The sequence below is a fragment of the Nerophis lumbriciformis genome, linkage group LG05 (assembly GCF_033978685.3).
Source record: "Nerophis lumbriciformis linkage group LG05, RoL_Nlum_v2.1, whole genome shotgun sequence".
In the NCBI taxonomy this organism is placed as follows: Eukaryota; Metazoa; Chordata; class Actinopteri; order Syngnathiformes; family Syngnathidae; genus Nerophis; species Nerophis lumbriciformis.
In genome coordinates, this window is record NC_084552.2 from 56,805,333 (window position 1) to 56,832,850 (window position 27,518).

Genomic DNA, 27,518 nt, shown 5'->3' on the forward strand with positions numbered 1-27,518 from the left:
TAATACTTATACTTAAACATTTTAATTGATTCCATTTTTGATCACAGTTATAATCAGAAAAAAACCCACAAGATGGGGGTGTAACAATACCAATTAAATATTTAAATGATTTCCTTTTCCGCTCTGATTATTACAATGTTTTGAGCAAAATAAAGTCAATAGTGCAAAGTAAGTAAATATCAACATTGTGGCTCAGATTTAAGTAATTTGGTTTTTGCCCCTAAAGCCATAAAAACAAAAATCAATCAATCAATGTTTATTTATATAGCCCTAAATCACAAGTGTCTCAAAGGGCTGCACAAGCCACAAGGACATCCTCGGTACAGAGCCCACATGAGGGCAAGGAAAAACTCACCCCAGTGGGACGTTGATGTTAATGACTATGAGAAACCTTGGAGAGGACCGCATATGTGGGTAACCCCCCCCCTCTAGGGGAGACCGAATGCAATGGATGTCGAGTGGGTCTGACATAATATTGCGAGAGTCCAGTCCATAGTGGATCCAACATAATAGTAAGAGTCCAGTCCATAGTGGGGCCAGCAGGAAACCATCCCGAGCGGAGACGGGTCAGCAGCGCAGAGATGTTCCCAACCGATGCACAGGCGAGCGGTCCACCCCGGGTCCCGACTCTGGACAGCCAGCACTTCATCCATGGCCACCGGACCTGTGTGTCTCCCCCTCCACAAGGGAGAGGGGAGCAGAGGAGAAAAGAAAAGAAACGGCAGATCAACTGGTCTAAAAAAGGGGGTCTATTTAAAGGCTCGAGTATACAAATGAGTTTTAAGATGGGACTTAAATGCTTCTACTGAGGTAGCATCTCTAACTGTTACCGGGAGGGCATTCCATAGTACTGGAGCCCGTTATAGAAAACGCTCTATAGCCCGCAGACTTTTTTTGGGCTCTGGGAATCACTAATAAGCCGGAATTCTTTGAACGCAGATTTCTTGCCAGGACATATGGTACAATACAATTCGCAGACTTTTTTTGGGCTCTGGGAATCACTAATAAGCCGGAGTTCTTTGAACGCAGATTTCTTGCCAGGACATATGGTACAATACAATTGGCAAGATAGGCTGGAGCTAGACAAAAAAACATTTTGTGATAATAAAAAATACCAATTTAATTACTGTAGCACCAACATTAGCATGTTTTTTTGTATCCTCTACAGCACTGTTTTTCAACCTTTTCTGAACCAAGGCACATTTTTTTTTCATTGAAAAAAATCTCGAGGCACACCACCAGCAGAAAACATACACAAATTAAACTCAGCAGCTGATATTGACAGTAACAAGTCGTTCTCGCAATTTTAGGATATGTATTCAAACCATAACCAACCATACATCACTATAGCTCTTGTCTCAAAGTAGGTGTACTGTCACGACCTGTCACATCACGCTGTGACTTATTTGGAGTTTTTAGGTGTTTTCCTGTGTAGTGTTTTAGTTCGTGTCTTGCACTCCTATTTTGTTGTTGATTGTCATGTCATGTACGGATGTACTTTGTGGACACCGTCTGAGGCACTTGCCTTTTGTTTATTTTTGGTGTAAGCATTAGATACCTTTTTACCTGCACGCTGCCTCCCGCTGTCATCTGCATATTGTGATCACCACAAACCATGTTGGCAACTACAAAGCAATTAACTACCTGCTGCCACCTACTGATATGGAAGAGTATTACACGGTTACTCTGCCGATCTCCAGACAGCACAGACCCTCAACAACGGCTGGTTGAAAAACACTGCTCTAGAGGTGCGTAGTGTATCATATTTAGCTGTTACTCATGTTCTATGTTATAATGATACTTGTAAGAAACAGTTTATTTGCCAACATGAAGGTGAGGATTATCGACTTAGAAGTGGCTTCACACTGTCGAGGGACTTTAACCGCGCTCACTTGCAAGGACGCTACATTGCTTTCAGGACGCGTCGTGTCAAAATGTGTTATCAACATGCGTTATCACAATATGGCGATTGAACTAAGGTCTCTATCTTTGGCTGATAAATCGTTTATCATTTTTTATCACGCAGCCCTAGCATGTAGAAGTTCAGTGTGTGTTTGGGCATGTAGGCACATTTTTTCAGTAAATATAGAAAATGGATGGATGGACAGTGGAACTTGTTTAAGTCACCAGCCAGTTTATGTTGAACAACTCCCCACTTTCTGGTCCATCGTCGTATTATTATTATTATTATTTGCAACACCAAATTGGCCCTAGTGTGAATGTGAGTGTGAATGTTGTCTGTCTATCTGTGTTGGCCCTGCGATGAGGTGGCGACTTGTCCAGGGTGTACACCGCCTTCCGCCCGATTGTAGCTGAGATCAAATCAAATCAAATCAACTTTATTTATAGAGCACATTTAAAATTTACCACAGGGGTAGCCAAAGTGCTGTACAATGAGCAGGTTAAAAGATAACACGAGTACCGAGCAAACACAACACAACACAAACAGAACACGATAAAAAATAAATAATTAAAATAGAATTAATAAAAACATAAAAACATAAAAACAGGATCACAGCAGGTGTATTATGGGGCGCCATTGCAGGATGGATATCACTCAGTGTTAAAAGCCATGGAATAAAAGTATGTTTTTAAGAGAGATTTAAAAACAGGAAGAGAGGAGGCTTGTCTAACACTCAGGGGTAGGTCGTTCCAGAGCTTGGGAGCAGCAACGGCGAAAGCTCTGTCACCTCTAAGCTTCAGCCTTGTGTCAGGGACCGTCAACAGCAGCTGATCGGCTGATCTTAAGGATCGGGTGGGGCAGTAAGGCTGAAGGAGGTCGGAGAGATAGGTTGGCGCGAGGTTGTTTAGACATTTAAAAACAAATAAAAGGAGTTTCAAATGTATTCGGTAACGCACAGGGAGCCAGTGAAGGGACGCTAAAATAGGGGTGATGTGCTCACGTCTGCGGGTCTGTGTTAGCAGACGAGCAGCAGAGTTCTGCACGAGCTGCAGGCGGGCGAGGGAGGCCTGGCTAATGCCAACATACAGGGCATTACAATAATCAAGACGAGTCGAGATAAAAGCGTGGATTAATTTCTCAAGATCATGTCTTGATAGAAGCGGTTTCACTTTCGCTATTTGGCGTAATTGATAAAAGCTTTTTTGAACGACGCTGCTGATTTGTTTTTCGAATTTAAAATCTGAGTCAAACTTTACCCCCAGGTTTGTGACAGAGATAGGCTCCAGCGACCCCGAAGGGAATAAGCGGTAGAAAATGGATGGATGGATTATTAAATGTACTCGCTTAGTATGGGTGGATGAAACATTCGTACACAGAAACAAAGTTTGTACACTAAAGCAGTGGTCCCCAACCTTTTTGTAGCTGCGGACCGGTCAACGCTTAAAAATTTGTCCCACGGACCGGGGGGTGGGGGGTTGGTGATATAAATAAATGATAAATGGGTTGTACTTGTATAGCGCTTTTCTACCTTCAAGGTACTCAAAGCGCTTTGACACTACTTCCACATTTACCCATTCACACACACATTCACACACTGATGGAGGGAGCTGCCATGCAAGGCGCTAACCAGCAGCCATCAGGAGCAAGGGTGAAGTGTCTTGCTCAGGACACAACGGACATGACGAGGTTGGTACTAGGTGGGGATTGAACCAGGGACCCTTGGGTTGCGCACGGCCACTCTCCCACTGCGCCACGCCGTCCCATATATATACAGGTAAAAGCCAGTAAATTAGAATATTTTGAAAAACTTGATTTATTTCAGTAATTGCATTCAAAAGGTGTAACTTGTACATTATATTTATTCATTGCACACAGACTGATGCATTCAAATGTTTATTTCATTTAATTTTGATGATTTGAAGTGGCAACAAATGAAAATCCAAAATTCCGTGTGTCACAAAATTAGAATATTACTTAAGGCTAATACAAAAAAGGGATTTTTAGAAATGTTGGCCAACTGAAAAGTATGAAAATGAAAAATATGAGCATGTACAATACTCAATACTTGGTTGGAGCTCCTTTTGCCTCAATTACTGCGTTAATGCGGCGTGGCATGGAGTCGATGAGTTTCTGGCACTGCTCAGGTGTTATAAGAGCCCAGGTTGCTCTGATAGTGGCCTTCAACTCTTCTGCGTTTTTGGGTCTGGCATTCTGCATCTTCCTTTTCACAATACCCCACAGATTTTCTATGGGGCTAAGGTCAGGGGAGTTGGCGGGCCAATTTAGAACAGAAATACCATGGTCCGTAAACCAGGCACGGGTAGATTTTGCGCTGTGTGCAGGCGCCAAGTCCTGTTGGAACTTGAAATCTCCATCTCCATAGAGCAGGTCAGCAGCAGGAAGCATGAAGTGCTCTAAAAACTTGCTGGTAGACGGCTGCGTTGACCCTGGATCTCAGGAAACAGAGTGGACCGACACCAGCAGATGACATGGCACCCCAAACCATCACTGATGGTGGAAACTTTACACTAGACTTCAGGCAACGTGGATCCTGTGCCTCTCCTGTCTTCCTCCAGACTCTGGGACCTCGATTTCCAAAGGAAATGCAACATTTGCATGGTTGGGTGATGGTTTGGGGTGCCATGTCATCTGCTGGTGTCGGTCCACTCTGTTTCCTGAGATCCAGGGTCAACGCAGCCGTCTACCAGCAAGTTTTAGAGCACTTTATGCTTCCTGCTGCTGACCTGCTCTATGGAGATGGAGATTTCAAGTTCCAACAGGACTTGGCGCCTGCACACAGCGCAAAATCTACCCGTGCCTGGTTTACAGACCATGGTATTTCTGTTCTAAATTGGCCCGCCAACTCCCCTGACCTTAGCCCCATAGAAAATCTGTGGGGTATTGTGAAAAGGAAGATGCAGAATGCCAGACCCAAAAACGCAGAAGAGTTGAAGGCCACTATCAGAGCAACCTGGGCTCTCATAACACCTGAGCAGTGCCAGAAACTCATCGACTCCATGCCACGCCGCATTAACGCAGTAATTGAGGCAAAAGGAGCTCCAACCAAGTATTGAGTATTGTACATGCTCATATTTTTCATTTTCATACTTTTCAGTTGGCCAACATTTCTAAAAATCCCTTTTTTGTATTAGCCTTAAGTAATATTCTAATTTTGTGACACACGGAATTTTGGATTTTCATTTGTTGCCACTTCAAATCATCAAAATTAAATGAAATAAACATTTGAATGCATCAGTCTGTGTGCAATGAATAAATATAATGTACAAGTTACACCTTTTGAATGCAATTACTGAAATAAATCAAGTTTTTCAAAATATTCTAATTTACTGGCTTTTACCTGTATATATATATATTTTTTTATAAAGAAATCATGTGTGCTTACGGACTGTATCCCTGCAAACTGTATTTGAGATAGGCTCCAGCACCCCCCGCGACCCCGAAGGGAATAAGCGGTAGAAAATGGATGGATGGATATAGTGTATATATTGTGTTTTTATGTTGATTTAATAAAAAAAAAATATATATATATATATTTTTATTTATTTTTATTTTTTTAATTAAATCAACATAAAAATACAATATATACACTATATATCAATGTGTATTAATACAGTCTGCTTTAGTGCAGTGGTTGGGGACCACTGCACTAAAGCATATTTTTATCTGGTCTGCGGTTTGTAAAACGAAAGGTTCTTACGCCTCGGGGACGGCTTGGCGAAGTTGGTAGAGTGGCCGTGCCAGCAATCGGAGTGTTGCTGGTTACTGGGGTTCAATCCCCACCTTCTACCATCCTAGTCACGTCCGTTGTGTCCTTGGGCAAGAAACTTCACCCCTTGCTCCTGATGGCTGCTGGTTAGCGCCTTGCATGGCAGCTCCCGCCATCAGTGTGTGAATGGGTGAATGTGGTAATACTGTCAAAGCGCTTTGAGTACCTTGAAGGTACAAAAGCGCTATACAAGTATAACCCATTTATCATTTATCATTACAATGAGGTAAATGGAGGTTGCACTGTATTGCAAATGTTGGCGGAATGATAATGAAGCTGCATGACTGTGCGCGAATCAGCCTTTTATTCATGTCTCCAAAACACCTTAAAGCAATATGTACTCCACAGTGCCGTCGGCCAGCTCGGAAACTTTTCAATCAATCAATCAATCTTTATTTATATAGCCCTAAATCACAAGTGTCTCAAAGGGCTGCACAAGCCACAACGACATCCTCGGTACAAAGCCCACATAAGGGCAAGGAAAAACTCACCCCAGTGGGACGTCGATGTGAATGACTATGAGAAACCTTGGAGAGGACCGCATATGTGGGTAACCCCCCCCCTCTAGGGGAGACCGAAAGCAATGGATGTCGAGTGGGTCTGACATAATATTGTGAGAGTCCAGTCCATAGTGGATCCAACATAATAGTAAGAGTCCAGTCCATAGTGGGGCCAGCAGGACACCATCCCGAGCGGAGACGGGTCAGCAGCGCAGAGATGTTCCCAGCCGATGCACAGGCGAGCGGTCCACCCCGGGTCCCGACTCTGGACAGCCAGCACTTCATCCATGGCCACCGGACCTGTGCCCCCCCCCCTCAAGGAAAAGGGGAGCAGAGGAGAAAAGAAAAGAAACGGCAGATCAACTGGTCTAACAGGGGGGCTATTTAAAGGCTAGAGTATACAAATGAGTTTTAAGATGGGACTTAAATGCTTCTACTGAGGTAGCATCTCTAATTGTTACCGGGAGGGCATTCCATAGTACTGGAGCCCGAATAGAAAACGCTCTATAGCCCGCAGACTTTTTTTGGGCTCTGGGAATCACTAATAAGCCGGAGTTCTTTGAACGCAGATTTCTTGCCGGGACATATGGTACAATGCAATCGACAAGATAGGACGGAGCTAGACCGTGTAGTATTTTATACGTAAGTAGTAAAACCTTAAAGTCACATCTTAAGTGCACAGGAAGCCAGTGCAGGTGAGCCAGTATAGGCGTAATATGATCAAACTTTCTTGTTCTTGTCAAAAGTCTAGCAGCCGCATTTTGTACCAACTGTAATTTTTTAATGCTAGACATAGGGAGACCCGAAAATAATACGTTACAGTAGTCGAGACGAGACGTAACGAACGCATGAATAATGATCTCAGCGTCGCTAGTGGATAAAATAGAACGGATTTTAGCGATATTACGGAGATGAAAGAAGGCCGTTTTAGTAACACTCTTAATGTGTGATTCAAACGAGAGAGTTGGGTGGAAGATAATACCCAGATTCTTTACTGATTCGCCTTGTGTAATTGTTTGGTTGTCAAATGTTAAGGTGGTATTATTAAATAAATGTCGGTGTTTAGCAGGACCGATAATCAGCATTTCCGTTTTCTTGGCGTTGAGTTGCAAGAAGTTAGCGGACATCCATTGTTTAATTTCATTAAGACACGCCTCCAGCTGACTACAATCCGGCGTGTTGGTCAGCTTTAGGAGCATGTAGAGTTGGGTGTCATCAGCATAACAATGAAAGCTAACACCGTATTTGCGTATGATGTCGCCTAGCGGCAGCATGTAAATACTAAAGAGTGCAGGGCCAAGAACCGAACCCTGAGGAACTCCGCACGTTACCTTAACATAGTCCGAGGTCACATTATTATGGGAGACGCATTGCATCCTGTCAGTAAGATAAGAGTTAAACCACGACAAAGCTAAGTCTGACATACCAATACGTGTTTTGATACGCTCTAATAAAATATTATGATCGACAAACTTTTCTTTTTTCTTGGGCTTTTCTAACTAGCAGGCAGCCCTATTGGCCAACCCCTATATCGAAGCTCATAACCATACACAATACTTTCGTTCTTACAATAGCAGATGAAAAGAATAAATATTGAAATCTGCACAAACAGAGGAAAATGATGTTAACAAACTGCTGTAGGTTCAATAATGATTTATTATTGCCATCCTCCTTAAAGGGGAACTGCACTTCTTTGGAATTTTGGCTATCATTCACAATCCCTATGTAAGACAAGTTTGCACCCACCTATTTTTTTAAATTTATTTTTAGACTGCGTGAGAATTATGATTGATTTTTCATCTAAATGGGAATATATAAACATCCCATCAGTCAGCATCCTAGTGAGAGCAGACATTGTACAGTAAGTGATTGTTTTATCATGTTTGTAGTTTGTATTTCTGGTTTAGCACTTACCAATATTGCTAGTTGCTGTACCTGCTTATCACTCAGGTTCTAAAACTTGTAGATCATCCCCCTTATATTCAGGCTAAAAAATATAAGGTTCTGGATCATCATTTGTCCCAATGTAGTCTTAGTTGTCTCTCATGAAGTCTGCCATGAGTAGTAGTGTTGTTGTTGTTGAATGAAATAGTAAGTTGTGACGCGTCTGTGACATTATCGGTGCGGCGTCTTCAGTAATGCGGACGCTGTATCGATCCGCTGTGGTGAAGAAGGAGCTGAGCCGGAAGGCAAAGCTCTCAATTTACCGGTCGATCTACGTTCCCATCCTCACCTATGGTCATGAGCTTTGGGTTATGACCGAAAGGACAAGATCACGGGTACAAGCGGCCGAAATGAGTTTCCTCTGCCGGGTGGCATGTCTCTCCCTTAGAGATAGGGTGAGAAGCTCTGTCATCCGGGAGGAACTCAGAGTAAAGCCGCTGCTCCTCCACATTGAGAGGAGCCAGATGAGATGGTTCGGGCATCTGGTCAGGATGCTACCCGAATGTTCGGGCACGTCCGCCCGGCAGGAGGCCACGGGGAAGACCCAGGACACGTTGGGAAGACTATGTCTCCCGGCTGGCTTGGGAACGCCTCGGGATCCCCCGGGAGGAGTTGGACGAAGTTGCTGGGGAGAGGGAAGTCTGGGCTTCCCTGCTTAGGCTGCTGCCCCCGCAACCCGACCTCGGATAGGCGGGAGACAATAGATGGATGGCGTCTGTGAAATTAATATGCATCTGTGTGTTTAAAATGAGAACAATATGTAAATATTACATGGTACTATGACTGTGCCTGTTACTACATTACATATATACTTACAGCATGTATAAAAAAATTATCGAGGGTTTTGGATAGAGTGAATTCCATTGACTCCATTGTTAGCTGACTTTTGCTGGCGTATATTCAATCAATGAAATTCCTTAATTTAACCAGATAAAAAACCATATGAGATTAAAGTCTCTTTTTCAAGACTGACTTGGCCAAGGGGGAAGCAAAACAAAGGATTACATATAACAACAACAAAAACAGCAACAGCAACATTAAGACATGCGATGGGTCAATCAATTTTTCAGTAAAAACAAGTACAATGCCCAATAGAACTGGTTTCTTGATCCTTTCAGATTGACTGAAATTTCCCCTAAGTGTTCAGCTCTCTGAATGAAATTGTTCACAAGTTAGATTGGTAAAAAAGAAAGACATATATGTACTTGTCTTACATTAGGATCTAAATGTTAGGCTAAAATAAAAAAAATTGCATTTCCCCTTTAAGTAAACGTACAAGCGACGATTTGGCTTTCTGCCTTGTCGACAACCGTCTACGCTGACCTCAGTCAGCCAGTCTGAGATGAGCATGTTCCACTTTGTAAACACATTGACATTCAAAAAGCGTCACAAATACGGACATAAGTCATAATTGAAGAACAATTTAACAGGAAGTTGTGGTCTTTTATTTCTTCCGTCCCAAATGGGACAATTTGTTTCTACTCCCGTTCAGTCTAAAAAATAATTTAGATTGTGAGAAAAGGTTATGTTAAAAAGAAAGCCATTTCAAGTCCCCAAATGGATTCCCGACATGTATTTACTTTTTTTTCTTCAGAAGGTTTACTCAAGTAGAAGGTCCATTAGAGAGATGCAAGGATTAGGGAGTAGATTGATGTAGAGGAAGGAGAATGAAGCGAAGTGATTACCACCGAGGCACATTTGCTACCATGCATTTACACTTAGCATTTACCGCCTCGCCGCTCACCCAAGTAGACCACAAACAAATTTGAGATTCGCCGCTCAAAATTCAAGCACTTTCTCTAAAAAGTGCACTTTATTGTGAGAAATATTTGATGATTCAGAAAGCAGCAGTTTGTACTAACGCGCAAGTTTTCTTCTCATAGTGTGGGTGTACTGGTGTGTGTGTGGGTCCTAGCAAGCCGTAAAGCAGCTGCGGTGTCAGCGACCTCCGCTAAGTTGTCCATTAACCTTTAACACGCACACGCTCGCCATCCTCGCCTTCGTCTGGCTGCTCGCACACAACACCAGCCTTGGCCTGCTTCAACTTGTGGACGGGTGGGCTTTATTATGCTTTTTTTGGGCAGATAACCAATGTTAAAAAAAGATATACAAAAAAGTCACATGACATTTGCTTATGGACTGAAATGTGACCGTCTGGCGGACTGGCAGAGGCAGGCGCTTGCCAGGTATATAGGAGAGAAGATCTGTGTGCAGGTTATTAACTGAAGCCAGATAAGAGAATATGAGGTAGGAATAGACTGGCTGGCCACAATATTAGATCCAATATTAAAAGACTTAGCCACACTGAAGGGAGCATGGTGACATAAGCTGTCCGCCAATGTGCTTGAGAGAGTAGTAGATTATATTAACGGTCAATTTGGAGTCTATAATTGGTTGCGCCCAGAGATGGTCTTCATATTCTGCCCATCCCATGTGTTTGATTTAGGGTTGCCACCTCTCTGATGCTCATCAGGAAGTCTAGTCTTCAGTATGATACCAGGGAAGGAGGTTGTTGTAGTGAAGAAATAAATGAAATGACCAAACTTCACAGGGTGTGTGTTAGGATTCAAATGTGATAACTTCCAACCCCCTGAAGACACTCGTTCAGTTTTAGAGGCGGTTTGTTGTTCTGTCGATAATGTTTGTCTTTATTGCATCAGCGTCGACTGTGCAGAGAGCAGGCACTTGTAATTTAATTTTAAAGTTTTGTTCGCACAAATACACTACATGTGTTTGTTAACTTAGCCTCTAACCATTTATATTATTTGGACACTAAGGCCCCGTTTACACTGCACACCAAATCGGTTTTGTTTGCCCTCAACTGACACAGATCTCCAAAGTGTTTCAAATCTGATCTTTTTGCATCAGATTCAGGCCACATCAGGAGGTAGTCCAAATCCGATTGGAATCTGATCTTTTCAAATGTCAATCAATCATCCATCCATCCATTTTCTACCGCTTGTCCCTTTCTGGCTCGCGGAAAGTCGCTGGAGCCTATCTCAGTATTCGGGCAGTAGGCGGGGTACACCCTGGACAAGTAACCGATAAAATTTACTTATATAGCCCTTAATCACAAATAAGTTAAAGTACCAATGATTGTCATACACACTAGGTGTGGTGAAATTTGTCCTCTGCATTTGACCCATCGCCTTGTTCACCCCATGGGAGGTGAGGGGAGCAGTGGGCAGCAGTGGTGCCACGCCTGGGAATAATTTTTGGTGATTTAACCCCCAATTCCAACCCTTGATGCTGAGTGCCAAGCAGGGAGGTAATGGGTCCCATTTTTATAGTCTTTCGTATGACTCGGCCGGGGTTTGAACTCACAACCTACCGATTTCAGGGCGGACACTCTAACCACTAGGCCACTGAGTAGGGCTCAAAGGGCTGTACAAGCCACAACGACATCCTCGGCTTAGATCCCACATCAGGGCAAGAACAAAACTCAACCCAATGTTAACAACAAGAAACCTTGGAAGGGACTGCAGATGTGGGGACCCCATAACTGATGCAATGAATGCCGAGTGGATATGGTTAATAATGTGAGAGTCCAGTCCGTAATGGGCATGTAGACACTTCGGGGCACAGAGACGTCACCGACTGATTCATAAGGAGTGGTCACCTCCAAGTCACGACTACATGTGAAAGTCCAGTTCATAGTGGGGCCAGCAGGGGATCATCTTGAATGGAGACAAGTCAGCAGCGCAGAGACGTCACCAATTGACGCAAAGAGGAGTGGTTCACCCCAAGTCCTGATTTGGAACAGCTAGCGCGTCCTCCGTGGAGGCCGATCCTTGGTAAGCTAATAACCTCTACACGCAGGAGAGGGGGGCAGAGCAGAAAAAAGAGACAGCAGATCAACTGGTCTAAAAAGGGTCTATTTAAAGGCTGGAGTATACAAATGGGTTTTAAGATGGGACTTAAATGCTTCTACTGAGGTAACATCTCTAACTGTTACCGGTAGGGCATTCCAAGGTACTGGAGCTCGAATAGAAGACGTTCTAAAGCAGGGGTGCTCACACTTTTTCTGCAGGCGAGCTACTTTTCAATTGATCAAGTCGTGGGGATCTACCTCATTCATATATATAATTTACATTTACTTATTTATGAAATATATGTTTTTGTTAACAAGTTAAAGGTGTTTAATGATAATGCAAGCATGTTTAATTACATATAGTTAATATTGTTAACAAGTAAAAGGTGTTTAATGATAATGCAAGCATGTTTAACACATATAGTTAATATTGTTAAAAAATTAAAGGTGTTTAATGATAATACAAGCATGTTTAATACATATAGTTAATATTGTTAACAACTTAAAGGTGTTTAAAGATAATACAAGCATGTTTAACACATATAGTAAATATTTTTAACAAGTTAAAGGTGTTTAATGATAATACAAGCATGTTTAACACATATAGTTAATATTGTTAATACGTTAAAGGTGTTTAAAGATAATACAAGCATGTTTAACACATATAGATTCCTTTCTTTCATGAAGACAAGAATATAAGTTGGTGTATTACCTGATTCTGATAATAATAATAATAATAACTGGGATTTATATAGCGCTTTTCTAAGTACCCAAAGTCGCTTTACATGTAGATGACTTGCATTGATAGGAATCAGACAGTGGTGATGATAACGTCCGCATTTTCGAATGGAGGAGAAAAAAAGTCCTCCTTTCTGTCCAATACCACATGAAAGTGGTTGGTTTTTGGCATCTTATTTGTCCAGCTTCCGTACTCCTTTGTATACACTTTACAAGAAATACATTGTCGGCAAACTCCGTAGCTTGCTAGCTTGTGCACGCCAGCTTTCTGAGACTCTTATTTTGTTAGCGCAATTGTGCAACTGTGCAGTCGGTCTTTGGAGTTTTGACGACAGGTACGGCGCCAGAGTCTGTTGAAATAAAGTGTTTCTCGCCTTCCAGTCGGTAATTTTAATGAGCTGGCAGCAGCCAGCATCATCTCAGAAGACCCTCGGGTGCCGTGAATGTCAATCAAGTGACGAAAGTGACGTCATAGTGAAGATTTATGATCGCTCATTTTTAGGACTATTTTTTTAATGCCTGGCTGGTGATCGACTGACACACCCTCCGAGATCGACCGGTAGCTCGCGGTCGACGTAATGAGCACCCCTGTTCTAAAGCCTGCAGACTTCTTTGGGCTCTGGGAATCACTAATAAGCCGGAGTTCATAGATTTCTGGCCGGGACATATGGTTCCATTATCATATAATCAGCAAGATAGGATGGAGCTAGACGGTTTAGTATTTTATACGCAAGTAGCAAAACCTTGAAGTCGCTTCTTAAGTGCACAGGAATCCAGCGCAGGTGAGCCAGTATAGGCGTAATATGATCAAACTTTCTTGTTCTTGTCAAAAGTCTAGCAGCCACAATTTGTATCAACTGTAATCTTTTAATGCTAGACATAGGGAGACCCAAAAATAATATGTTACAGTAATCGAGATGAGACGTAACGAACGTATGAATAATAATCTCAGCGTCAGTGGTGGACAAAATGGGACAAATTTTAGGGTTATTACTGAGATGAAAGAAGGCTGTTTTAGAACACTCTTAATGTGTGACTCAAATGAGAGAGTTGGGTCGAAGATAATACCCAGATTCTTTACCGAGTCGCTCTGTGTAATTGTTTGGTTGTCAAATGTTAAGGTGTCAAATATGACTTCAGTCCCAACGCAATGCGACCTGAATGCAACCCGTATCTGACTTTGACCGTGTCAGCTTTGGTGAGCTGCATCATTCGTGTGCTAGGTTACCAGAGCGCAAGTCCCTTTGTTCTTGCAACCAACCTTGCTTCATAAATTCCGGTTTCTCCGACCCCCTTAAAAATATCTCAAACATTTTATCGAACACATTTTCTATTGATATCGAGTATGTTTCTATCGCAATATATGTTGATATTGTTTTATCGGCTCAGCCCTACCTCTAACTATAAAACATTTTTTGTCAATCAAAAACATGTGGTGGGGGAAAAAAAGCACAATGACAGCCGTAGCAAATCACAGATAGTCAAAGGAAATTAATTAATGAATAGATAAATAAACGCATAAATTACAAAAATCATGTGGTATGAACTAGGGCTGCAGCTAACGATTATTTTTCTATCGATTAATCTATAGATTATTTTTCCGATTAATCGGTTAATCTATAGATTATTTTTTTGATTAATCTATAGATTATTTTTCCTTTTACCGATTATTTTTTTTTATTTAAAATGAAGAGGAAAAAATAAATGTAGGCCAGTTTTTTCAAAAGGCATGGCTTTTATTTACAAAAAAAAAGTATGGCCACTCAGTCAACATTGACAACAACATGACAAAATATTCTGTAACAATGTAAACATTTAAAACTTTTAACATTTAACAAAATTAAAAGTAGCTTATTTGCTTTTTAATGTGCAAATATAAAAGTAAACATCCAGTGCAAATCTTAATATTCTGGAATAGTATAAGCATTTAAAAAGTAAAAGTATTGCTTATTTTGCTTTAAAATGTGCAAAAATAAAGATAAACATCCAATACAAAAAAGTGCAAAACGGAAATATTCTGTAACAAGTGTAAACATTTCAACAAAAGTAAAAGTATTGCTTATTTGCTAAAATGTGCAAAAATAAAGCTAAACATCCAATACAAAAAAATGTACAGTGTAAACATTTCAACAAAAGTAAAAGTATTGCTTATTTTGCTTAGTAACACAACAATGATAGTATGATTAAAGTGAAAGTTAATTGTTGGTTTGTACATAGTATATGTAACTGTTAATGTTGTAAAAGGTATTTGCACAACTAATTAACGTTAGCGTTTGTGACACGTCTTGTGCCGTGGGGTTCTTTCAGGACCGACAGACTGAACGCCAGACGGCTTTGCCAGGTTTACAATCTTTTAATTTTACACAAAGTCTTTTCTCTTCCAACTCTTTTCTCTTTCTTTCCTCGCTTTTCAGCTCCTCTTCCTCGCTCGCTCGTCGTCCCCTGTCTCTTGCGGCGTCGCTCCCGGCGCGCCCCGCCTCGCCGCTCGCTCGCCGCCGCCGCCTCTCCACAGCGTTAAAGAGGAGCGCGTCTTTGTAAACACTGAACAGGCACGCCAAACGCGCCTCTCAGAGCAAACGGTGCTTTAGTTTATGAATTTACAACGCAGATACAAATGACACATTCATGTTTTTGTGTAATAATGACAACGTATACGCACGCGGACGATTGACTTGTTGATGGTGATGGCAAGAACGCTGTCGGGGGTTTTCTTTTCAAATGTTCGTTCATAGCCGTTGTGCTGCTATGATAGGCCATTTCCGCTCGACACAGTGTGCATACAACAACATTATTAGGCCGTTTATTGAAATACTCCGACACTTTTGACGACTTTTGGCGTGCTTTTTTCCCCTCGCTCGCATCGTCTGCTTTGCGCTCCGCCATGACAGTAGTGTGACGTAAATATGCGACGCGCCGACGCACAAAAACGGCGTCGACGTATTTACGTAACCGATGACGTCGACTACGTCGACGCGTCGTTTCAGCCTTAGTATGAACATCTATTCGAAAAAAAAGTAAACATTATATTAATTTTATTTTGTTTTTATATGCTGCACAGTTTATTTTAAACATTTAAAAAATACTTCTTTTGACAAGCATACAATTACAATACGATACATCTCATCATTACCGTTTCTCTTTACAGGACATCCGAAAAGCAGTAGCAAGAAGCAGCGCTTATTTAATAATCCTACTCCTTTTTGTATCATAGCAATTTGTTACTTACTCATTCTGTAACACAACAATAAATAAATCAGTAAATAAATAGACAAATGAGTAAGTGAATCATTATTTAATACACAATTAACATAAAATAAAGTTCTCATGAATAAATAGTTATGTAATTTATGGTTCACATTATGAGATCAATAAGATTATCTAATTTTTTCACAAGATTCGAGATGTTTATCAGGATTAATTTTCTTTGTACTTTGTGAAAACTTTGAGTTTGAACATTTTCTAAGACTGGATCATAGTAGTACCGGTACATTGTTTTTCTAATCCATTGCATAATAAAGGTCTTAAGTGTTGTAGGTGTATACCATCCATCCATCCATCCATCCATCTTCTTCCGCCTATCCGAGGTCAAGTCACGGGGGCAGCAGCCTAAGCAGGGAAGCCCAGACTTCCCTCTCCCCAGCCACTTCGTCCAGCTCCTTCCGGGGGATCCCGTCCATAACTTTTATGGACAGAATTTCTAGGCGCAGTCAAGGCGTTGAGGGGATCCGATTTGGTGGCTGCAGGATTAGGTCTCTGCTTTTGGCAGATGATGTGGTCCTGATGGCTTCATCTGGCCAGGATCTTCAGCTCTCACTGGATCGGTTCGCAGCTGAGTGTGAAGCGACTGGGATGAGAATCAGCACCTCCAAGTCCGAGTCCATGGTTCTCGCCCGGAAAAGGGTGGAGTGCCATCTCCGGGTTGGGGAGGAGATCTTGCCCCAAGTGGAGGAGTTCAAGTACCTCGGAGTCTTGTTCACGAGTGAGGGAAGAGTGGATCGTGAGATCGACAGGCGGATCGGTGCGGCGTCTTCAGTAATGCGGACGCTGTATCGATCTGTTGTGGTGAAGAAGGAGCTGAGCCGGAAGGCAAAGCTCTCAATTTACCGGTCGATCTACGTTCCCATCCTCACCTATGGTCATGAGCTTTGGGTTATGACCGAAAGGACAAGATTACGGGTACAAGCGGCCGAAATGAGTTTCCTCCGCCGGGTGGCGGGGCTCTCCCTTAGAGATAGGGTGAGAAGCTCTGCCATCCGGGAGGAGCTCAAAGTAAAGCCGCTGCTCCTCCACATCGAGAGGAGCCAGATGAGGTGGTTCGGGCATCTGGTCAGGATGCCACCCGAGCGCCTCCCTCGGGAGGTGTTTAGGGCATGTCCGACCGGTAGGAGGCCACGAGGAAGACCCAGGACACGTTGGGAAGACTATGTCTCCCGGCTGGCCTGGGAACGCCTCGGGATCCCCCGGGAGGTGTATACCGATGTGTTAAATTCGATTTTTCTCTAAGCTTATATGTCTTCTCTTTCGTTGAGAAAAAAGCTAGGAAGTATTAAAGGTTAAACGTTCAAATTTGATAAATGCCAAATTTGATGTATTTCTCATGCACAATTCAAAACAGAATTCAACACTATGTCAAATTTCAAAGTGTTTTCAAAGTGTGAATTTAGAGAATAGGATTTTATTCGATGATTTTTGTAAGAACTGAAAATCATCGTCGTCATTTGTCCTTTGACGTAAGGTATTTAAAAAAACTGCTTCTAATTTTTTTTTCCAGGCCTTCCCCACACTTTGAAGACTTGTATTTGACAGATAATGTTCCGTCTTGATGGCATCTTTTCACTTCACGCACATCTGATTGTACGTTCATTTTACAACTTTTTCAGGGGTACTTGCCAGCCAATGCAGAGAGGCGAGACAATGTCCTCCAGAGGAAGCGGCAGGAGTATTTCGGCTTCATCCAGCAGTACTACGACTCCCGCAATGACGAGCACCATCAGGACACGTACAGACAGGTATATACGTGCTCCCGCGCAAACAAACACGACAACTGATTGGCCTTATTGTTCCTTTTTAGTTGTTTTGTTTCACGTTGCCTCACCTGTCTGACTCCTTCAAGGACGGAATGAGATACGGAAAACAAAAGATTCCGTTTCCAATTACAAGAACCACATCTTTGTCTCTCAAGTATTGCCTCGCGCGTGCATGTCTAAGTGCGAGTCGGCAGGATGGCACCCTGTAGAAAGGATCACTGAAAGCAGTTGTTTAACAAAAAGTATTTTTGCACTGAGCCTATGTTCAATCAATCAATAGTAGCCTCTCTTCTGGAATAGTTCCAGTAGAGTTTAAACATGCAGTGGTACGACCTCTACTTAAAAAACCCAGCCTCGACCCCTCTCTCCTCTCTAACTTCAGACCTATCTCTAATCTTCCATACATTTCCAAAATATTAGAGAAGGTTGTCTACAGTCAGTTGTTGCCCTTCTTAGAGGATAATGGTATCACTGAGCTGTTCCAGTCCGGTTTTAAAGCCCTCCACAGCACAGAGTCAGCGCTTCTAAAAGTTTTTAACGATATCCTCCTGTCCACTGATTCTGGTAAATATGTTGTCCTGGTGCTTTTAGATCTGTCTGCTGCGTTCGACACCGTCGACCACGCCACCTTAATCACTCGTCTTGAGAACTGTGTGGGCATTAAGGGCGCCGCCCTCAACTGGTTCCGGTCGTACCTAACCGACAGGAGTTTTTGTGTAAAAGTAGACAGTTTTATGTCGTCCACAGCTCCTTTACCACATGGGGTCCCCCAGGGCTCAATCCTTGCCCCAATTTTATTTGCGCTTTACCTTCTCCCCCTTGGTTCTATTTTTAGGAAGTACAGTATTGCATTTCATTTTTATGCCGATGATTGCCAGATTTATTTTCCCATGGCACAAAATAACACGGTTCAACGTCTTATTGACTGCCTGCACGACATCAAAGTCTGGCTTTCAGCTAACTTCCTGAGCCTAAATGAAGATAAAACAGAAGTTATGTTGTTCGGTCCAAGTCGCTCTCCCTCCCCCAACGTTGACCTCGGCACTCTGACCCCGTATCTCAGCGACTCTGTCACAAACCTGGGGGTAAAGTTTGACTCAGATTTTAAATTCGAAAAACAAATCAGCAGCGTCGTTCAAAAAAGCTTTTATCAATTACGCCAAATAGCGAAAGTGAAACCGCTTCTATCAAGACATGATCTTGAGAAATTAATCCACGCTTTTATCTCGACTCGTCTTGATTATTGTAATGCCCTGTATGTAGGCATTAGCCAGGCCTCCCTCGCCCGCCTGCAGCTCGTGCAGAACTCTGCTGCTCGTCTGCTAACACAGACCCGCAGACGTGAGCACATCACCCCTATTTTAGCGTCCCTTCACTGGCTCCCTGTGGGTTACCAAATACATTTTAAACTCCTTTTATTTGTTTTTAAATGTCTAAACAACCTCGCGCCAACCTATCTCTCCGACCTCCTTCAGCCTTACTGCCCCACCCGATCCTTAAGATCAGCCGATCAGCTGCTGTTGACGGTCCCTGACACAAGGCTGAAGCTTAGAGGTGACAGAGCTTTCGCCGTTGCTGCTCCCAAGCTCTGGAACGACCTACCTCTGAGTGTTAGACAAGCCTCCTCTCTTCCTGTTTTTAAATCTCTCTTAAAAACATACTTTTATTCCATGGCTTTTAACACTGAGTGACATCCATCCTGCAATGGCGCCCCATAATACACCTGCTGTGATCCTGTTTTTATGTTTTTATTAATTCTATTTTAATTATTTATTTTTTATCGTGTTCTGTTTGTGTTGTGTTGTGTTTGCTCGGTACTCGTTTTATCTTTTAACCTGCTCATTGTACAGCACTTTGGCTACCCCTGTGGTAAATTTTAAATGTGCTCTATAAATAAAGTTGATTTGATTTGATTTGATTTATGTGATCCAACTCTGCTCGGAGTTTATCCGGTCAGCCTCGAGCTTCAGTCTTGCCCAAATGAGCACCTCTCTATGGCTTAGAAAATGAGCAACTCTTACTTTAGCGTTCATGTCACGCTGATAGCAAACATACCATAGCAAACTTTCTTATTTCACTTCAGTTTTTTGCCACTTTGTTTTCTTGATGACTTGAATTGTGTCCCGAAGCATTTTTTTAATGCCTTTTTGCCAAGCTCGTCTGCTGACAAAGTGAGCACCAATTATTTTTTTCTGTAGCTCTTTGGCACTGTACTTGATAGCTTGGTGTGTGCATGTACTGTATTGATACGGTGTATGTAAAGTGTTATTTTCGTGTTCACAGAGGTCAGTTGGAATCTGTCCAACTGTTCCTGTACGTGGTCTTCTATCTGTCTGTTTATGTTTTTGGCAGCTTTGTTAGACAGATTTAGCGCGTCAGCATTTGGCTGGAGACATTGTAGAAATCCCATTTTGCTTTTTTGAGTCCTACTGTGTATTTTCTTTTTACCACCTAAAAGGAAAATGGTGTTGTATATTTGAAAAGCTTCATAATGCTACAGCTCGACCCTATTATTGGCTGCGATATTTGGCCTTTTTTTTTTATTGGTATCAGCCTTCTTTTTTCAATCAGCAAATACAATATGCCGTATTTTTCGGAGTATAAGTCGCACCGGAGTATAAGTCGCACTTACCGAAAATGCATAATAAAGAAGGAAAAAACATATATAAATCACACTGGAGCCCGGCCAAACTATGAAAAAAACTGTGACTTATAGTCCGAAAAATACGGTATACACATGATACCATGAATTGGTATATAAAAAAAATACCGTAAATTCCGGACTATAAGCCACTACTTTTTTCCTACGCTTTGAACCCCGCGGCTTATAAAACGGTGCAACTAATTCATGGATTTTTCTTCGCTGATGGCCGTAATGCAAATACTTTTTGTAAAACACAAGCAACAACTTTTAAATGGTGTGTTTTTTGTTTGTGCTATGGCGCCATATTTTGGACGCGTTCGCTCACTACAGGTGCTTCTGGATGAACTTTTGCCGTGTTTCCTGCTGTTTAAAGCTTTGAACCGAAAGTACCAGTTCTGTTCCGTCTGCTAATCGTCCATAGCGTTTCCACTCGTATAAATTGTTCATTTATCACTCCCAGCAACGTTTTGTAAGTTATACAATATAACTAAAACAATTCTTACTTACTAAACCGTCCATGTGTGATGTCTTTAGGAGTGCTTTCATGCATATTTGTACGTGCTATTACAATGTAATGAAGCCAGCGTCGTTAGCATTAGCTAATATGCTTACACGTTTACGGGTGTCTGTGTTAGTATTACTGATTGCAATGGCATTCTTTTCGTATTGTACTAGTGAAAACAATTCCTGAGTAAATTCACCAAAACGTCACCGTAAAGTTATTGAGTCTGTTTAGCTGATTGAGAGCTAGCTTCCGCAGCCATGATGACTTCTGTTTTGTTCGATCATCTGTTTTACTGCCGTGTTACAGACACTGTTTGGAAACAATTAAGGTATGTAAATAAACATTTACAAAAATGTTCTGCGTAAATAACTAATTTCACAACCTATATATCTGCGGCTTATATACCGGTGCACTCTATAGTCCGGCAAATATGGTAATTAGTGAAGTAGATAGTAATAACTACTGCTCAAGCACCAGCCCAAATGCCCTGCATAGAAAAGTTCCCTTTTTTTTCCCACCGCAGCGCTCACACGGCCATGGCCCCCATTTTATTGATTTTTTACCGGGACAACAGTTTTTGTTCTTACAGGTAAAAGCCAGTAAATTAGAATATTTTGAAAAACTTGATTTATTTCAGTAATTGCATTCAAAAGGTGTAACTTGTACATTATATTTATTCATTGCACACAGACTGATGCATTCAAATGTTTATTTCATTTAATTTTGATGATTTGAAGTGGCAACAAATGAAAATCCAAAATTCCGTGTGTCACAAAATTAGAATATTACTTAAGGCTAATACAAAAAAGGGATTTTTAGAAATGTTGGCCAATTGAAAAGGTGCCATGTCATCTGCTGGTGTCGGTCCACTCTGTTTCCTGAGATCCAGGGTCAACGCAGCCGTCTACCAGCAAGTTTTAGAGCACTTCATGCTTCCTGCTGCTGACCTGCTCTATGGAGATGGAGATTTCAAGTTCCAACAGGACTTGGCGCCTGCACACAGCGCAAAATCTACCCGTGCCTGGTTTACGGACCATGGTATTTCTGTTCTAAATTGGCCCGCCAACTCCCCTGACCTTAGCCCCATAGAAAATCTGTGGGGTATTGTGAAAAGGAAGATGCAGAATGCCAGACCCAAAAACGCAGAAGAGTTGAAGGCCACTATCAGAGCAACCTGGGCTTTCATAACACCTGAGCAGTGCCAGAAACTCATAGACTCCATGCCACGCCGCATTAACGCAGTAATTGAGGCAAAAGGAGCTCCAACCAAGTATTGAGTATTGTACATGCTCATATTTTTCATTTTCATACTTTTCAGTTGGCCAACATTTCTAAAAATCCCTTTTTTGTATTAGCCTTAAGTAATATTCTAATTTTGTGACACACGGAATTTTGGATTTTCATTTGTTGCCACTTCAAATCATCAAAATTAAATGAAATAAACATTTGAATGCATCAGTCTGTGTGCAATGAATAAATATAATGTACAAGTTACACCTTTTGAATGCAATTACTGAAATAAATCAAGTTTTTCAAAATATTCTAATTTACTGGCTTTTACCTGTATGTTTTGTTTGTTTTCGCTACAATTCTCCGTCTGCAACATTCGGAGCATGAGCTTATTAAAGGAGCGCGCAGAGTTTCATGTTCCGTTATTAAATCAAATAATGCGACAGAGATGGATGGATATAAAGACAACAGAAAAGTTGCCGCTGCCAAAAATTCCAACTTTGTGTGACTATCTTGATAAATAAAATTCTTATTCCATAAGTAAATTAGAGCAGGCAGCAGCTCACACATTCTCCTACTTTCTGTGACATCCAGAAAGAAATTGTCAGCCATCTTGAAAAATGGGTTAACTATAATCTACGTGAAGGAGCCCAGAATTGTTTTTATTTAAATGTTTGCAATATTTCAGGGTCCCTCATGACGAAACCTTACAATTAAATCCATAAACTGCTATAAAATTGAGTAGATGGCAAGTTATTGTGATGTGGATAAATCTCATATATTTACCAATTTTTCCAGGAGGTTTTAAAATGCAAATGTTGTTGCTCTTCTAACACGCACATAATCAATGTGTTTGTGAAATCCCCTGATGTTTTTTTTGCTGCTAAATAAGCCACAACATAACTTTTACTGCAAATGAACATCATCTCCAAATGTCTGCTTCCGGCCTCATTGACAACTAATAATCGTATCCGCCCTGAAAAAAACATATACTGTATGGGTCCGGCCACAAATACATTTGGATTTCCACAAATAGATCGGGCGCCACCCTCGCATCTGGTGCACCAGAGAATAAGAATATGTTGCAGGAAGTGTAGAGACAATTGTCTTTTCCCTACTTTTTGGGTCATGTGATCATTCACCCTGGAACTACTTGGCACTGAGGGCATGATATCGGGTTTATTTGCTTAAGTCGACACTATACTTGGAGTGAGGAGGTTGTGCATGACGGAATGTTTTTTTTTTTACCGTTTCTACGTTTTGGACTGTTTTGACTATAAAAAAAATAAAATAAATTGCAGTATGCGATGGGCAAACAGCTGGTGGGTAGCGAGTACAATACTTCAGTGTTTCCCACACATTCATTTATTTGTGGCGGCCCGCCACGAAAGAATTACGTCCGCCACAAATTGATTTTTCGGCTTTTGACTCGCTCGACCGCTCATAAAAGCAATGAGACTCTGTGAATGTACCTTGTAGTTACAACTCCGGTGCGGTAGGTGGCGGTAGCCCAATGCATTGTGACTCCGCCAATAGCACTTAATTCACCTGGTGGGCCAGAAAAAGAAGACGAAGACGAAGACGGACGGACGGGATCAAAATACGAGGGTAACATAGGTTATGGTAGATAGGTTATAGCTGCATCGCTCGAGGCTCGTCATATATTTAACGTTAATCCGCGATTTCACCGAGCGTTTCACTGACGGTGAGCAGCCTGACGCTGCTTCATTAACACCGCCGCTGTTTGACTCTGGGTCCGGGGAAGACGCACGTAGTAACAATCACCTGTTTTCATACCGACGAGCTAACGTGTCCAGGTTATAACCATGTTGTCAATAAACACACGTGGAGACGGTGCTTCAGATACTACATTAATACTCAAGCTAAAATGTCCACTGTCCACTGCAGCATGTGAATGCAATGAAAAGAATAAAATCTGAGCCAAACAGCCGTTAAAATGTTGTCCAGGTTAATGTTTTGGCCATTAAAGGCCCTTCATTTCAAGATTTCAACTGTGATCGGGCTTTAAACAGGTGGCTGACCTGTTCAGATGGGTGTAACTGCTACTGGTCAAATAATGTGAAATAGCATTTAATTTTACATGTATGCAATGCCATTTAAATGTAATTATAGATAATAATAATAATAAATACGGTGTAGTGTTGTAAATAGTCAACGGGAAGGATTTTAGTAAGATATAAGCCATGAGTACTACACAGCCAGAAAAAAAACCTAGGCAAGACAAGTAAAAATATTGGGGCAAGTAGATTTGAGAAGTCGGGCAAGTAGAAAAATTAGGGCGGAGGGAACAGGTGAGACTCAGCAAACACTGAAAAATAAAGCAGGGTCAGATCAGAAATGCACTTTTCTCATGAAAAGGGTCCTAATTTATATTCTTATGTGCCTTATAGAGAGGACCACGACAAAACATACACCTCTGCCTCTGTTTCACTTTATGTTGCTGGTAAATAATATGGTTGTAGTAGTAGGCTAAAGTTAAATTATTTAGTATGCACTAATTAAAGGGGCAGAGCTTTAAGAGACATTTTAGCTTTTATATTTTATAAGATATATTTTTTGTAAGAACCACAATTAATAAATATATTTCAGTGAATAACTAATTGTTCATCTCTGTATATAAATATGTACATAAAGTGTTGTAATTATATTCCAACTCCGCGTTCTTCTTGGTCATCGCCGCTGCCGCCGCCACCGCCCGCCCCCCGACCACACCACCACAAATAGATGCCTGCCCTGTGGGAAACACTGTACTTACAGTATTAACACTTTGTAGGGCGCAACATGCAGCAAAGACTGAACTGGCCAACACATAAACTATACACTACTGCCATTTAACGTCTTGGACTTACAACTGTAATTGCAACTAAGTGTCATACTTGCAAATGGGACTTAGAAATGTGATATTAAAACAAGATATAACAAATGGACAGCAGTTATCATCAGTTATAAGTTATTTTGTTGTATTTTATCTTCAATCTATACTTAGACTTAGACAAAGACTTAGATAAACTTTAATAATCCACAAGGGAAATTGTTCAAAATGCATATACATATTACTGAGCAATATGTAGTATGTATTACTATTTTTTAGTTTTTAATTACGCTTTACTTCTGTTACTGTATGTAAAAACCTGCACTGCAACAACGTAATTTCCCCATTATTTACAATTAAAAACAAGTGTATTCTATTCGCTCATTTTTAAATGTTGCAAAAAATCTAATTTTACTCTTGAAACAATTTATATTTTTAACACACACAAGTACCGTAAATTGATATTGTTGAGTACCGGTATCGATTCCCAGGTAATGGAAATTGGTACCGTATCGGTTAAAATATGAACCGTACCCATACCTAGCGGAGATGGCCTAAAACAGGGGTGTCAAACTCATTTTAGCTCAGGGGCCGCATGGAGGAAAATCTGTGCACACGCGGGCCGGACTATTAAAATCATGGCATTACAACTAAAAAATAAAGACAACTTCAGATTGTTTTCTTTGTGTTACTTTGGCCAAAACTAGAACAAACACATTCTGAAAATATTACAATAAAAATATAGAAAAAATACCGGCAGCGGTAATGTTTAGACCAATGAAGGAAAGAAGAAAGTGAATGAATGTTTTTAACTGAATACATTTACAAATGCATAAAATGGGTTTTTTTTAAATATTTTTTTTTAATGAATTAACGTTTATGACAACCTTTTTCCAAAACACAATATAGAATGTGAGATGTAACAGGGTAATGCATACAATTATCATTTGTTTTCAAAAAGGTTACAAAAAAGTAGGACACCAAAAATTTAGTGTGGGACCCAATTTTTATGACTTGATGGGGTCCCTGGGACCCCATTTTGAAAATTCCTTGCGCCAACACTGATGGAGTATTGGTGCGTGCAAAACGGCAGCAGGCAGCTGTAACCTGCGGGCCGGTTCTAATACTAATCAAATATCCTGGGGGCCATAGATATTTCATATCCGGCCCGCGGGCCTTGACTTTGACGCATAGGGCCTAAAAAAACCTCTTTGAAAAAATGTATTAGAAATCGATATAGAAATAAATAAGAATCGCGATTCGGATGTGAATCAACTTCATATTTTTATGTAATTTTTGTAGCAATTTTGTTTTCTACAGGTAAAAGCCAGTAAATTAGAATATTTTGAAAAACTTGATTTATTTCAGTAATTGCATTCAAAAGGTGTAACTTGTACATTATATTTATTCATTGCACACAGACTGATGCATTCAAATGTTTATTTCATTGAATTTTGATGATTTGAAGTGGCAACAAATGAAAATCCAAAATTCCGTGTGTCACAAAATTAGAATATTACTTAAGGCTAATACAAAAAAGGGATTTTTAGAAATGTTGGCCAACTGAAAAGTATGAAAATGAAAAATATGAGCATGCACAATACTCAATACTTGGTTGGAGCTCCTTTTGCCTCAATTACTGCGTTAATGCGGCGTGGCATGGAGTCGATGAGTTTCTGGCACTGCTCAGGTGTTATGAGAGCCCAGGTTGCTCTGATAGTGGCCTTCAACTCTTCTGCGTTTTTGGGTCTGGCATTCTGCATCTTCCTTTTCACAATACCCCACAGATTTTCTATGGGGCTAAGGTCAGGGGAGTTGGCGGGCCAATTTAGAACAGAAATACCATGGTCCGTAAACCAGGCACGGGTAGATTTTGCGCTGTGTGCAGGCGCCAAGTCCTGTTGGAACTTGAAATCTCCATCTCCATAGAGCAGGTCAGCAGCAGGAAGCATGAAGTGCTCTAAAACTTGCTGGTAGACGGCTGCGTTGACCCTGGATCTCAGGAAACAGAGTGGACCGACACCAGCAGATGACATGGCACCCCAAACCATCACCCAACCATGCAAATTTTGCATTTCCTTTGGAAATCGAGGTCCCAGAGTCTGGAGGAAGACAGGAGAGGCACAGGATCCACGTTGCCTGAAGTCTAGTGTAAAGTTTCCACCATCAGTGATGGTTTGGGGTGCCATGTCATCTGCTGGTGTCGGTCCACTCTGTTTCCTGAGATCCAGGGTCAACGCAGCCGTCTACCAGCAAGTTTTAGAGCACTTCATGCTTCCTGCTGCTGACCTGCTCTATGGAGATGGAGATTTCAAGTTCCAACAGGACTTGGCGCCTGCACACAGCGCAAAATCTACCCGTGCCTGGTTTACGGACCATGGTATTTCTGTTCTAAATTGGCCCGCCAACTCCCCTGACCTTAGCCCCATAGAAAATCTGTGGGGTATTGTGAAAAGGAAGATGCAGAATGCCAGACCCAAAAACGCAGAAGAGTTGAAGGCCACTATCAGAGCAACCTGGGCTCTCATAACACCTGAGCAGTGCCAGAAACTCATCGACTCCATGCCACGCCGCATTAACGCAGTAATTGAGGCAA

General features: G+C 41.5%; 1 protein-coding gene across 5 annotated transcripts in view; it reads left to right on the top strand.

The window, feature by feature from the left end:
* tbc1d22a (TBC1 domain family, member 22a) overlaps window positions 1–27,518 on the top strand; it is a 397,563-nt gene that overhangs the window by 96,899 nt on the left and 273,146 nt on the right. For all 5 annotated transcript variants that reach the window (XM_061959781.1, XM_061959784.1, XM_061959783.1 and 2 more), the window contains one exon: window positions 17,564–17,692. In XM_061959781.1, the coding sequence (XP_061815765.1) occupies window positions 17,564–17,692 (129 nt within the window). The remainder of the gene's footprint in view (window positions 1–17,563; window positions 17,693–27,518) is intronic.